General features: G+C 32.9%; 2 protein-coding genes across 2 annotated transcripts; one reads left to right on the top strand and one right to left on the bottom strand.

The window, feature by feature from the left end:
* Window positions 1-190: 190 nt before the first annotated feature.
* Window positions 191-3,637, bottom strand: LOC100263826 (large ribosomal subunit protein bL19c). The gene is made up of 5 exons (XM_002264833.5): window positions 3,503-3,637; window positions 2,939-3,280; window positions 2,707-2,793; window positions 2,471-2,604; window positions 191-415 (listed from the first exon to the last, which is right to left on the bottom strand). Exons 1-5 carry the CDS (start codon window positions 3,524-3,526, stop codon window positions 307-309), a joined length of 696 nt encoding a protein of 231 aa, XP_002264869.3. The 5' UTR covers window positions 3,527-3,637; the 3' UTR covers window positions 191-306.
* A 3,668-nt stretch (window positions 3,638-7,305) lies between these two features.
* On the top strand, window positions 7,306-13,787 carry LOC100251916 (putative glycerol-3-phosphate transporter 4). The gene is made up of 4 exons (XM_010648946.3): window positions 7,306-7,576; window positions 8,012-9,116; window positions 10,636-11,181; window positions 13,431-13,787. Exons 2-4 carry the CDS (start codon window positions 8,087-8,089, stop codon window positions 13,469-13,471), a joined length of 1,617 nt encoding a protein of 538 aa, XP_010647248.1. The 5' UTR covers window positions 7,306-7,576; window positions 8,012-8,086; the 3' UTR covers window positions 13,472-13,787.
* Window positions 13,788-15,145: the final 1,358 nt, after the last annotated feature.

Below are 15,145 nucleotides of genomic sequence, written 5' to 3'. Positions count from 1 at the left end.
AAAATAAAATATGGAGAAGTTGAAATAATCTCAACCTTCTTTTTGTATTTTCAAATATTTCTTAAAAATATTTTTTTTCTAGCAAATTCTCCAAAAACCTGTTTTCCACTACATTTTTTTTATCAAATGTGTTTTCAGTTGACTAAAGGTTATTTTATTCCACATATCTCAACACTGCAAATCCAGATGATGAAGGAAAGAAGAGGTTAAAGATATATCCATCTCAAAGGAAAAAAAAAAAATTCACGGAGAAGTACAACACAACATCCGGATTCAAGAAAATCAAAAGACAGGTGTTGAGGGTTTTCATTTGAAAGTTGAGAGCCTGGGAAGCTTGTCTCTCAGATAGTACAACCTTGCCCTTCTGACCTTCCTGTGGTTAACTACCTTTATCTCTTTGATGTTTGGTGAATACCTGTAACAATGATACCAGATCACATATTAGTTAACATAAAAAATAATCCTAGCACAACATGAAACAGGACAATGCATAAGACATTCTTGGAGGAAGTGAAATTTCTATACAGCCTCTGCATCACTTTGTTTCTAGCTATATAACATTTCAAAATGAACACCACAACCTTCTGCAATACATATTTGAAGGTTACCACATTCTATACTGTTCTTAAAGGGTATTGGATATCATTCATTACCATTGAATATTGATTCATATCTTGTTTCGAATGTCTAAAACTAACATTCTACACCAACATCAAATTCCAACAGTTGTAACCATGCAAGTGTGTCAGAAGTACATCCTTTTAGTTTTTCAATGTTCATGTTCTAAGATAAGGATGATCGATGGTTTCATTCATAAAGCCCACTGTTTTATTCATCACTAAAAAAGAGGCAAGAAACAGGACTTAGTTATATGGGCTTCACTTGGCTGCTGATGAGATGGATGAAAAGGAACTGATACTAAATAGTAGCAAACTAGCAGCTTACCCTAATTCTTTAGAGAGGAGTGAGTAAAAGAAATTTGAGAAATAGTAGTTGGGAACACAAAGTACCTAATGAAATGCATACTTAAGTCTGATCAAAACCCCTCCACTCCCCATGAGGTTATAACAGATTTTTCGCAAGCCTTGACCTGAAAGGAATATTTGATCACAAAGTAATACTAAAAACCTACTTCTTTTGTTTGCTGGGCCTAAAGCGGAAGCAACCCTTGGGCTCTACCAACACTGAAAACGCATTCAGTGAATAACGAACTGGTTGGTTGAGAGAGGTTTGGGTCGCCTGCAGTGCCAGACTTTATGCAAGCCAGTTTAACCCCTCAAACGAACAATGCTAATGAGTTTTGGAAATACTGCTTTCAATTCAACTCATTCAATGAACAGAGAAGCAGGCTCAGTTCACAGACCATACAGCACAAATAGTATGAAAAGATTCAAAACTAGATCTGCAATGTAATTATTTACACCACTATAAGATAATCATATAGAAAAATTAATTATTTGTGACAATAAGGTAAATTATACATGGAGGGAAAGAAGTCAATTAAAGGATAGAATAATAGCTAAATGGGACTCACAAAGTAGGAAAGGACCTGATACATTATTATTGGCGACACACCTGTTGCCCCAACATGGCACTCTAAAATGCATGTTGGGTTGAGCAAGAGTATTGCAACTAGGAAGAGGAAGAATAGAATTCAAGGCAGTCTCAATAAAAAAAATTGAAAAACAACCAATGAGTGGTGGATTTTGATGGAGTCTCACAAAAGAAGAGCCTTGCTCAATAGGGGCCCTAGCACTATTTTAAAATGTGTTTATAACCTTAAGATGAGCTCATATATATATATATATATAGCATTGGAAACTTTTTCTCTTATCCGACATGGGATATCGCAATCACCATATGTAAACACAACGTCCTCGTTGTGTTCCACATGATTCTGAGACCAAATAGACAAACATCTCTTGTGGGGCAAACAAACTCCTACATTGGGATGTGGATTCGATTCTAATACCATATGTAATGACCTTATCCCAATGGTGTAGATATTATTCACTTTGGACTCAAAGAACCCTCACGACTTTAAAACACGTTTATAAGGTTAAGAAAAAACTCGTACACATATAGCACCAAGAACTTTTTCCCCTATCCAATATAGGATATCACATTTTTTACAGGCTTTAAACCTCTACATTATTTTCATCAATAACCTGTATATAATATATCCATGAATAATTTATTTTGACATCTATCCATGAATAGTCAACCCTGGGTTTGTCTTACAAATACAATCAACCATTCATGGCAACACATATGCAAGTTTGATTTTCTCAATGTTGGATGATACTATTCAAGTCATAATAAATCAAAAGGAAAAAAAAATTACACAAGGTAGTTTAGTATGCGACGCTATTTGATGAAAAAAATATCATAGTTATTGATTCCAATTCATCCCAGAAAAAACTCCTCACTGCAAATTTGTATATTACTTCATGAGAAATGAAATACTTACACAGGGAATACGATCTCAACCCCTACACCCGCAATAATCCTCCGAACTCGGATTGTTGTGTGGATGCCAGCATTTTGTTTAGAAATAACAATACCTTTATAGATAGACAACCTGCGCCTATTTTCTGGGACTTCCTATAAGTCAATCACATAAACATAAACAAAATCACAAAAATATAATTTCAAAGAAAAAAAAACAATCTAAAGGGGGAAAAATGAATCAGAAACACAATTTACCAGTTTAATTTCCACAATGTCTCCAGTTCTAAGGTCCGGAACTGGTCTTTCCTTCTCCGAGGCCTCAATTGCCCTTTTATTCAAAATCTACTCAAACAAGCAATAAAGCACTTTCACTTCCTCTGCCAAATAAGCCCTTAATTTATCCTTATCTTTTATTTTCTTTCCTCCTACTTGTCAGCAAACAAAGAGAGCATTCAAGGAGAATAACACAAGAGCAAAGAGAAAATACCCCCATTATATCTCCAAGCTTGACCCGAGGTTTTCTCGGCGGCTTCGCTTCATCTTCAGCATCCAATTTCACTTCGGACTCAGTCTCAGAAACAGTTTCCTCCTCCTCAGTGTTCTCATCTGGTCCCAATTCACCCTCATTGTCCGCTTCTGCACTCACAATAAAGAACCGCTTCGGAGACACAACAATGGGACGGAAATGGAACCCAAACGAGTTCGACGAAAATCTAGAAGTCGATAATCGATTAAGGTTCAATGAAGTGCTACGAGGCGAGGGGAAAGTGGAAAGCCCTAGCTTCTTTGGGGGGCATTGATTAGAGCTTCTTGGGGTGATGAACAATGCCTGCATAACCCAACCACCAATTCTTCACAATAAAAAATTTTAAAAAAAAACAAAAAAAAAAAAACACAACACAACAACAACAACAATAACAGTGGTAATTCAATTCTCCATTTGGTCGCTGAGTAAACTGAGTTTGTAAACCAAATTTTCTATTCTAATTCGCAGTTTTCAAAGCAACCGAACAGAAAGCGGAAGGTAGGGAAAATGGAGATGGGAAAATACCTGAGGAAGAACCTTGGAGGCCATGATTTGAGAAGGGAGGAGTCAGTGCCAGGGTAGAGAGATTGAATTCATGAGAGTGGAGTGGAAATGAGTGAGAGAGAGCACTACAGCCTTACAGCCTTATCCGTCGAAAGTTCAGTGAAAGCATCCCATGAAGGCCAGCCCAAAACTTTGGGCTGGTCTGACTGTTGGGCCCATGGGCTCCCACTCCCGTTACCATGTTATTAAGGTGTGGTTTGCAATTTTACATATACGATGTTTTGTTTTCCGAAATTACTAAGCAAACAAAAAAAGTAAATAAATGCTCGCTGTATTTAGTTCACAAAAATAATTTTCATATCAAAATATAATTCAAATATAATTAAAATAATTTAGAAATTAAAATAAATAAAATAAATTTAAAGTATCATATAAAAGTAATTTATTAATTTTAAATCTATATTTTTTATTTCCTTGTCTTTTTACTCTTGTTTTTTTCTATAGTTTTTTTCCTTATATTATTTTCATTTGTTTTTTTACTTTGTTATTTTTTTCTTTATATATGATTGTAGTTTTTTAAAAAAATTTATTAGGAAAATGGACTTCAAATGAAGCAATATTAAATTTATTAATGAGTTTAATAATTTTTAAAAATAATTTAAAACTACTTAAATGCAAAACCAATTTATACTATAAATTTATGAATAAAAATTTATTTAAAATAACTTTATTATTTTTCTTCTGCATAGAATTATGATATTTTAAATTCTTTTACTCGAGAAATAGAAGTTAAATCAATGAAGACTTAGTATGTTAGCTTTGTTACGGGTCCAATAATTTAAAAAATAATAATTTAGAACTCAAAAAATAATTCAATCACCACTACATATTCACAATTGGTGCAAAATAATTTTATTATTTATCCCCTACACATAACTATATGTTTATGAATCTTTTTCTACTAGACAAATAGACTTTGAACGGAACGATGATTAATTTTTCAAATTTATTCATGAATCTCATACTTATTAATAATAATTTAAAACTATAAATGAGATCCATCAATACCAAAAAAATGCTTTTCTTATTTCTCCTCTACAAGTATTTATATTTTTTCTGATTTTAATATTAAGTAAGCAGATTATAAATCAAGTAAAACTAGAACGAGCGAAATTTAATGTTCTAGATTCTTGAATGAATTTACTAGTATGAAACCAAAGTTTGATTAATTTTGATTTTGATGATAACAAAATAAGGTTTAGAACTAATGATTATATTTCAAGTGTGATTAGGCAAGACGATTTCCAAAGTGATAATTATAAAGACAAATCAAACAAAAAAAAATCATGAAGAAGAAGACTACTTCAAAAATAAGTGTTTTTCAAATACCCAAGTTTCATAAGATCTCTTTGTAAGGTTGTTGGTGCACTAGGATTTTCATACATTACATTATTTACTTATACACCAAAATCATTCAAGAGTTATTTTGTTTTAAATATTTTAAAATTGAATGATTTCATATTTTCAACTAAAACCTTATGTCAAATGTTTTTCAAATTTGTTTAAAAAAGTTTTAAGTTGAAAAAGTTAGTTGTTCAGCCAAAAACCGTTCAACCGGTTGAATCAGATGAGGAACCGATCAACCCCCATCTCAACTGGTCTAGGAGTAGGTCGACCTCTAGTTCAACCAGTCAATGGTGTGAACAATAACCAGTCGACCGCCAGCTCAATAGGTTGAGGGGTGCAAAAAACCTTATCTCTCTTCTAGAATGGTTGTTCAACCAGATAAGGAACCGGTCGACCCACACCTCAAATGGTCGGGGTTCGATCGAGGTCCAACGGTCACCTGCCAAACATTAAATGCTAATGACTATTCAACCGGTCGACTCCCATCTCGACCGGTTGAACCCCCAACGGTTAGTTTGGTTTTTTTCTTCTATAAAAATGCTACAATATTTATTGTTTCATGAGCTCAATCTTCTCAAATATTTCTTGAATATATTTGAGCTGAAAAAGTGTTTTTTGAGTGCACTATTGTTCTAAAACTTGCATATCATTAGTGCATCATTCAATCCTAATTTTCTTGTATCATTTGAGTTTAAAGTTTTTGTATTAGGATTTTGTGAGATCATTTATTTATAAATCTTTAAGAGGAAGTTTCTCAAGTGTGGGGTATCACTTGAGGGGTTGTTCAAGAACGGGGTATTTCTTGAGAAGTGTAAAGGGTGCTTATAACTAAAAGTCTAAGAGGGTGAATTAGAACTATAATCCAATTGTATTACTTGAAGGTTTGGTTTTAAATCCTTGAATTAGTGGAACCTCAAACTTGAGATTGAAGTTAGAGGAAAGTGGATGTAGATCAGGTTATGTCGAACCATTATAAAATCTTGTGTTTGCATTCTCTCTTCCCTATTCTTTTACTTTATATACAATTATATTTATATTGTTTTATTATATACTTGCATATATTTGTCTTTTATATTCACATAGTTTAAATTTGCAAAAAGAGACAATCACCCTTTTCACCCCCCCTCTAGGGTGATTACCATCGATTGGATTAGCCTATTTTTTCTAACAACTAGGTTTTAAGTCTTTAATGAATCTATTTGATTTTAAGAAGAATTTAAAAGACAAATCAAATTAATTACTAATTAAATTAGTCCAAAATATTCTCTATAATTGAATATTGAAAGTATTCATGAAAAACATGACTTATTTATATATTTTAATAAAAAATATTTTTTAAATTTATTTGCAATTACAATACTATTTTTAATTTTAATAAGACTTTAATTAAATTCAGTTAATATTATATAAAGTGAATTTACAATTTACAAAATCAAAAGAGAAAACATTTTTAAAAATAAGTAAAATTTATTTATCCAATCCATTTTTTTGTTTACTTTTTGAGAAGTATCCTAAAAACAACTTGTCAAGACTCTTATTAATCTATATATATATATATACCAAAAAAACTATTTTTTATTCTTGAACTTAAAAATAATTTTTAAAAATATGACCAAACAACCATAAATATTTTTACTCGAATAATTCTATACATATTATTAAAACATATTATTTGCTTATGTTTTATATTAAAATTCAATAAAACAACGACAACTATGATCATTAATATAAATAAAAATTAATGCCATTACTAATAAAACAAAAATCTATAAAAAGAAATTGTAGAAAGTATTTATTTTCTTAAAATTCATCACAAATATAAAAATAAATTAACATTTGAAAATAAAAATGATATATGATAGCTCAAAATTCATCACCAAACATATATATGACAATATTTTTATTTAAAGTATTTTATAAGTGATTTTTCAATATTATAAATAAATTTTCATAGTTTTAAAGGTATTTTTTAAAATTTGTAGAGTATCTACTCTTTTTTTTTTTTTTTAAAAAAAAAAACTTTTTAAACTAAAAACGTTTTATAAAATCACCTTCAAACGCACTCTAATCAAACTTCATGACTCGTAAACCACAAATCTCTCAAATGTATAACCGCTTGTAAGCCACAAATAGTCATCTCTCAATTGTATAATCCACAAATATTTATAATTTATTTAAAAGTATTTAAAAGTTTTTATTTACATTATTACTTACTTGGTTACATTACTCAAATAACATGATAACTATTAACTACACAAACCGCAAGTTATAAATTATTTACCACATGGCGGCAGCACCATAGCTTTCTAAATCCGCTTTTGATCACCGCCCGCTGATTCTACCACCTTTCCAGAGTCCTCGTGGCGCAGACCCGCGACGATATCAGCTCAATAAATCGCCACGTCTCATATTTTCTTGACTCTCTCTCACTCTTCGGACGCCCTCCCGCCACCTTCGCTCCCCCTCTAAAATATCTCTCTCCCCGACTCTCTCGCTCTAAAAAGGCTCTCTCTCTCACTTGCAACCCTAATACGATCATCGCCACAACCTCAACCTCAACCTCAACCTCATTCGCCTAAACTACACACAACTTCGGCACCGATTATTCTCCGAAACGTCATTTGTTTTCTATCCAAACGACAGTTACATTTTTGTTTGATGTCTCTGCAATGCATAGTTTCATGATTTGTAAGTGAAATATTTTGATTTTTTTGGGTTGTTGTTGTTGTTGTTGTGGAGAAAGAAAGGTTACGTTTGAAGCTCATCTTCTGAGCGTTAAGTGATTTCTTGCTTTTTTTGAAAACACAAATTTCAGCGTGTGTAACCAAGAAATCTCTTTTCCAAGCTATGTCTTCTTCGCCTTTTGATCCGATTTTCAGAGTGGAATTTTTTTTTTAAAAAAATTATTTATAAGATGATGGGTCTTATTGACTACTATGAATTTGCATATATACAACAATTTTTTATTGTTTTTTATTTTTTGAAAAATAATTATATTTTTGTGTGTGTTTTTTTCTAAAGATTAATGTCTGGTTATTTGGTTATTGCTTTTAAGATGGGAAAATTGTACATCCCAACAAGGATATTCAGCTGAATTTTGGTTTCCCATTTTGTTCTTTGAAGGAAAGTATCGAAAAGTTTGTGTGGAACTGGTGGGAGGAGAACTAAATTTTTTGTTGGTTTTATGCAATCATAAGGATGGCACGGCGTTCCGAGACCGTGAGGGGTACTCCACCTGGAATTTTGCTCATAAAAAGCATAAGAGGCAAAGAGTGGCGACAAGGAACGTACAGATATGTGGTTCTCTTAATCACATTTATAGCATATGCTTGTTACCATGCTTCTCGAAAACCCAGTAGTATAGTCAAGAGTGTAATGGATCCAGATCCTAAAATGATCATTGGGAAGGATCCCTGGCCAGTGGGTGAGATATTTGTAAAGGAGAAATGGTTGGATAGTGGCATTAACAGAACAAGAAAAGAGGGATGGGCTCCCTTTAATGGAACAGATGGGACCTCGAAATTGGGTGAGATTGATGTTGCATTTCTTGCATGTTACTCGTTGGGAATGTATGTTGCAGGGCATCTGGGTGATACACTGGACCTTCGGCTGTTTTTGACATCTGGAATGATTGGAAGTGGCTCCTTTGTTGTGCTTTTCGGAATGGGTTATTTTTGGGACATTCATGTGTTCTGGTTTTATCTTCTTATGCAAATGATCGCGGGTTTGTTTCAAGCAACTGGCTGGCCCTCTGTCGTTGCTGTTATCGGTAATTGGTTTGGCAAGAGAAAGAGGGGTTTGATAATGGGTGTATGGAATGCTCATACGTCAGTAGGGAATATTTCAGGGTCTCTTCTTGCTGCTAGTGTTCTGGAGTATGGATGGGGCTGGTCTTTCATACTTCCTGGTTTCCTAATCATTTTGGGAGGGATAATGGTTTTCTTGTTTTTGCCTGCTTATCCTGAAGATATCGGGTTTCCCTGTCCCCATAGTTCAACTTCAAGTGTATATACAGATTCTACTGATGAAGAAGCTCAGGTAGAAAGAGGAAATTCGGAGCAGAGAGTGACAAATGTCCCTCGAAATGGGTCAGTAAGTAGGAGAAGTGTTGGGCTTGTTCAAGCTTGTTTAATACCAGGAGTGATACCTTTTGCATTGTGCCTTTTCTTTGCAAAGCTTGTGGCATACACATTTCTGTATTGGTTACCGTTTTATATAAGTCAAACAGGTATATTCTTGTCTCTTGAAATCTGCTAATTTGTTAAGTTGATAAAAGAAAATCAAATCAATAGAATCTGCAACTTTGTTGTTGATCCTGCAGACTAATATTTTATATCTTCTGATCTGATTAATTATCAAGTTCTTTTCATTTCAGTCTATGAATGATTAAATTTTCTGACATACAAGGAACTGAAAATTAGACTTATATGCTAGTTTTGCAATATGGGGCTGGTTAAATATTTTTGAAAACACATAACAAACTGCTGGATGCAAGATTGAAGAGCTTGGCCTCATTTGAGGATGAGAAGGCAATAGATGTTCTAGTCAAAGGTGTCTAATTGATGGTTTGAGCAATATGTTAAACTCTTTATTGAAAAAATATTATTGGTCTACTGCATGCACTTTCAACCATTAGTGGTTAATCATAGGTTTTTATTCTTTATTTTTATTTTTTATGTGTGTGTGTGTCATTGACCATTATTACCATGTTAAGTTACCAATTATTCTAAAAGGAAGTTGTTAGGTAGTGGGCTATGCCTCAAGGGCTGCCTTCTTTGGGCTTGCATGTAGGGCCATTAAATTGAGGGGAATAAACATTGTAATGAGATTCGAAGGCTCAATAAATTGAGGGAATAAACGTTGCAGTGAGGTTCGAATTCATAACCTTCTGCTAAACAAGACTTTGATACCATGTTAAATTACCAATTTCCTAATAACTTAAACTGTTGGGATTATGGCCCACAATGCACATCATGCTCTAACAACCATGAATTGCATTCTAGGGTAATGAGTCACCAACCATCACTATTAACACCTCCACATTATCGATTTTACTATCATCCTACAAGTATTGTCTCTACTGGATGTGGCAGCAAAATCTGTTTTCTGTTTCTTAAAATTATTGTGTTCTGCTTTCCTTTTTTCTTTTTCCCCCCCTGATAATTTCATGGACACAACGTTGCTAAGAAGATAACGTACGTAAACATACTCAGGAGGTATTAGTTTAAAATCAGTTACCCAACAATGGAGGTTTATTTTTTAATACAAACATGTATTACTAGTGTATGTTGCATTAAATGTAGTTGTTAACTATTTTACCTTAAGTAATCCATTGTGTATATGAAAATATTGAAGAAAATGTTTTGTAAGAAATCTGCTTTTCATAAAATTTCTCTAAAAGAAAATTACATACAAATGAAGGAGCTAGAAAAACCATTTGTTTTAGAGTTAGGCATGCATGTTAACTTTGTTCTCACCCTGCATTCTTGTCATTGTTTCCATGGATGGAAACTTTCAACTACAATATAAATTATAAATCTTATCCTTAAGAGGATACTTCTGATGGTCATCGAGCTTTTTGGCTAAATTTTCAATTATATATGGATTCCTCAAGGTTGATTCCTGCAACCATCTTAGATCTTAACATTAAAGATGGTGATAGAATATTCAGTTTTGAGATTCTTTTATGTTTTCAATTTGATAGCGCATATATATTTTTTTCATTGCTTCCAATCATGATTTTGCAGCAATTGGTGGGGAATACATGTCTGTGAAATCTGCTGGAAATCTTTCTACTTTGTTTGATGTCGGGGGCATTGTTGGTGGAATCTTTGCCGGCTATATATCTGATAAACTTAATGCTCGGGCTATTATAGCAGCCAGCTTTATGTATGCTGCAATCCCTTCAATGCTCCTATACCGCTTATATGGGAGCATTTCTCAGACCTTGAACATTGTACTGATGATGACTGCTGGCTTGTTTGTAAATGGGCCCTATGCACTTATCACAACTGCAGTTTCTGCGGATCTTGGTACGCACAAATCTCTTAGAGGGGATTCTCGAGCACTGGCAACGGTTACTGCCATTATTGATGGAACTGGATCAGTTGGTGCAGCTCTTGGTCCTCTTCTTACTGGTTTTCTTTCAACAAAGGGATGGAATGCGGTATTCACAATGCTAATTGCTTGTGCTCTTATTGCGGGATTACTTTTATCACGTCTTGTCTTTGATGAAATTACTGAGAAAATGTGCAAGCCAAGGCCTCTATCTAGTGAGGAGCAAAGTTTTGCAGGTATTCCCCCATCTTGCTGCCTTCTTTCATTTTCATTTAGCATGTGTTGAGTTTAATGATCAGATATTCCATCAAAGTGAATGGGCTCATTCTGTTCTTTGTTGCATTAAAAGACGAAAACTAATCCTCCATAATTGTGGAACCACAGAAAATAGAGAATAAGTGATAGTAAATAGATCAGTTGAAAGTCACTTTTTAAACCTTAAAATGGTCATATATATGTGTGTGTGTGTGTGTACCACTCATTTAATTGCGGTAAAAAACCCAACTGGACTTATAATTGCCCCAGTAATTAATTATTCCACACATTATACAAAAAGGCTCTAATGAAAATCTTCTGGCATAAATTGAAGAAGTTCTGGTGTCGTTCCATGTAAGTGGCATATCTAGTGATACCTGATGTAGAAGAAGGTACAAGTGTTCGTTAAGACATTCGTGGAAGAGATGTGCAACCATGCCAGATCTGGCGAGGAATAGGGAAGAATTCCCTCACAGATGAATGTGGGCAAAGAAGTTGGTCAAAGAGAATAGGCTTGGTTTGATGATTTTGAAGGAATGAAGGTGGTAGATGCAACAATTAGATAACAAAATTCCATATAGCTTGTCTAAGAGAGAGTAGGTGGACAGGGAAAAAATAAAGGAGATTCAAAACAGGGGATTGTGGGACATAAATTGATATACAGTGTTGATGCCTAATTTCATGCTGGCATGTGGATCTACAGTTGTATGTCCGACATGAAATCCAGGATCAATGACATGTAGACACATCTTCTGTTGAGTCTTTGAAATGTTTGCAGTAGGTTCTTTCTCAAAAGAGGAATATTGTATGGATGACAAGGTGTCAAAGTTTGAGGGATAATGGTAGAGAAAGAACAAAAGAAAGTGGTGGATGTTACTAGAACAAGGGATAGAACATAATAAATAGAACTTATTACTAGTAAAATTATATTTGTTACAATTAGCATGTATACGCCCTAATCAGGATTAGATGAATTCATTAAGCTGAAATATTGAGAAATTATCTATGAATTAACTCAAGACGTACCTGTGGCATGTTGGAAAAAACTGGAGCCAAACAAATTGTTGCTCGATAAAAGAAAGGCAGCTTGCAAGGATCATAAAGTTGTCCCTTAACTACAAAACTTAGAATTAAACAAAACATTTTAATAGATGACAAAGAAAGTGAAGTAGAATTTCATGAATTAGGCAGTGGGGTTTGAGAGAGTTTTGTCCAAAAGACAAAATGATAAAAGAAGGAAAATGATATTTGGGATAAGAAAGTTCGCTTACATGAAAAGAGGGGAAAATTATGTTAGTAAGATATTCTTTTTGAGAATTTGAAGGAAAATTTCATTTTTAACAGAAATTTGGTAATCAAGCAATGAATTTTAAACAACTATCAAATCAAAACGTCATTTACATAGAAAATCAGGAGGCTACAAAGCCTATCTTTAGAGTAGACTGAAGCCTTCGAGAAAAAGAGGTAGAGGAAATAGCATATCTCATGGTTTTCAAGGCATGCCCTTGTTTTTGGTTTTGCCGGTCGTAGTTTAGCATAGGTCTCCACACTCCATCGTGTAACCGATTCTAATATAGATCATACTTCATTTTAATCCTCACCCCACCTCCCAAAAAGGAAGAACCATGATAGTAAATTACGTACCAAGAACCCTTCAGATATCCACATATCTGCATAACCCATGTCATTTAACTAAAAAAAAGGGGGTTGAAGCACCATGTGGTTTGAAGGTACAAAACTTCCAAATTTCAGCTTTCATAATATACATAGATTATGGATATAGAAGGTACTTATTTTCTGTTTACACCTTTCATACTCGGAAATAATCTTTTGTCAGGGTAAGTTATAGGAGGTTAATATAGCGGGCAGAGACTCCAATTAGTGAGTCTGTTGTGGCAGGTTTATTTTCTCGCTAGGCTATTATAGTTTGACAAATACTCCAACTCTCTGCATCAATTAATTGATTGGTTTAAGACCTAAGAAAATAGAAGAAAATCCAATGATTGTTCCTGTCTAAAAGAGCATTTAACTCTTGGGAACTGAGAATGCCCGGTACTCTTTAGAACATTTTTTCCTTGTGGACCATCCCCTGGATTCTTCATTGTTATCCATCCCTGCCATTATTATGTGTTGGGAACTTAGTTTTTCACTGATCTTGCAAATATTTTTCCCTTTTTTGTATCATTACAAAAGTTTCCCGACTCACCGGAAAGAGTCTTCTCTTCTGCAGCTCCAGCATCTCAACCCCTTCTGAGGGACCAAAGACGATAATAAAACAGGTATGGCCTCACAAGTTTCATAGGCTTAACAACAAATCAATAACCAAAACCAAAGTTTGAAATAAGAAAAATGAATATTTTGTATCTATATCCGAAATTTTGTTGGCTTTCTTCTGTAAGCTTTAGTGGCCACTTTGTTTTTGCTGCCTGTAACATATGCCTTACTGATAAAGCAGTTGGATATTTACTCTCTGTAACATACATACATACATTTACTGATAGGCAATATGGAGTTGTGTCTCCCCCCTTGATTGTACTCTGAGCAACTTTGTTGGAACTGTATATGAAATTCAATTTTGCTTCAGCAACCTCATATTTTGGTGTGAGTTCATTAACCATATACAATCATAAGGCACTGCCAGGAAGGCTGGGAGGCTGGAAAGGAGAAAATGAGGCAAACACTGGATGGAAAACTAGAAAGATTCAGTATGTTGCTAGCCTTTTTGCGGACCCAATAATAAATTGGGGTGGTCTGTTCATCCAGGCTGTCAGAATAGGAATGATATAAAAAAATAATTTAATAAAAGGACATGTGAAAGACATGGAATGTCCTCAAATGTAAAGCGACCAATCATCATATTTGTCCCTTCTGATTTCACCTCCCTATTTTTTTAGCTCCTGTTATCTTGCCTGTTCTAAAGGTAATCAAGTAGAAATTGAATATAGTTTTCACTCTTTACAAAATTCCATTTTTGCCTTTAGGGGGTCTAATTATTTGGGCTCCTTTCCTCTCCTCTCCTCTCCATCAATGCCATTAAATGTGTACAAGAGTGGGGTGTTTTTTTTTTTTTTCTTTCATTTTCTTGTGCTATTATTAGACCATCTAATTTGACAAAAATGATATAGGTCTTATGCCAGGTTCTTAGCAAGTTTATATTTTAATTATTATTTAAAACATTATATAAATTGGTAATTCAATTTTTTTTTTTTAAATAGTTACTAAAAATTATTGATTTAACTTACCATTTTTGGTATGCGAAAGTGATGAGTGGGAATGGGCATCTCATTCCTCTTCTCATACATCTTATCCATTTTCATATTTAGATAGAATGGAATCAAGAATGATTTCAAATGAAATGAAATTTCACTTTAATTCATCACTTAGTATGAGGTATTTTGATTCTATAGTATAACTTATTTTTAAAAATTAAAAAATCAAAAACATTTTTGGATAAATTATTTTTAAAAATATTTTTTATTTAGATTTTGTAAAAAAAAAAATTGTAAATTCCATTTTTATATAAACTAACTTTAATTCGAGTCTTATTAAAAATAAAAATAGTTTTGTAATTATAAATATATTAAAAAATAAATGGTTTTTAATAAAATGTGAATATTAATTTTATAATAAAATCATAAATCATATTTTTATAAATATTATAAAAATGTGGATATTAATATTTTATTAAAGCATAACTGATTTATTTTGTTAAAAATAAATAATAATAATAATGTAAAGTTAATAATTGTTAATATTATTTTATTTTAATGAATTTAAAAACAAACAAAATTTAATTTTTTAAAGTATAAATGAGTTAAAAAATTTCATTAGCGTGCTTTAGTACTCAATTAAGAATACGATAATCTGAAATTTTTTTATTTAATGTATAATTAAATTATTCTTAGAAGTTAGAAGATTTATTAAATAATTTACAACATTAATTAT

The sequence above is a fragment of the Vitis vinifera genome, chromosome 2 (assembly GCF_030704535.1).
Source record: "Vitis vinifera cultivar Pinot Noir 40024 chromosome 2, ASM3070453v1".
Classification (NCBI taxonomy): domain Eukaryota; kingdom Viridiplantae; phylum Streptophyta; class Magnoliopsida; order Vitales; family Vitaceae; genus Vitis; species Vitis vinifera.
The sequence above is the reverse complement of the archived record's forward strand: the minus strand, read 5'-3'. Positions and strand labels throughout refer to the sequence as shown.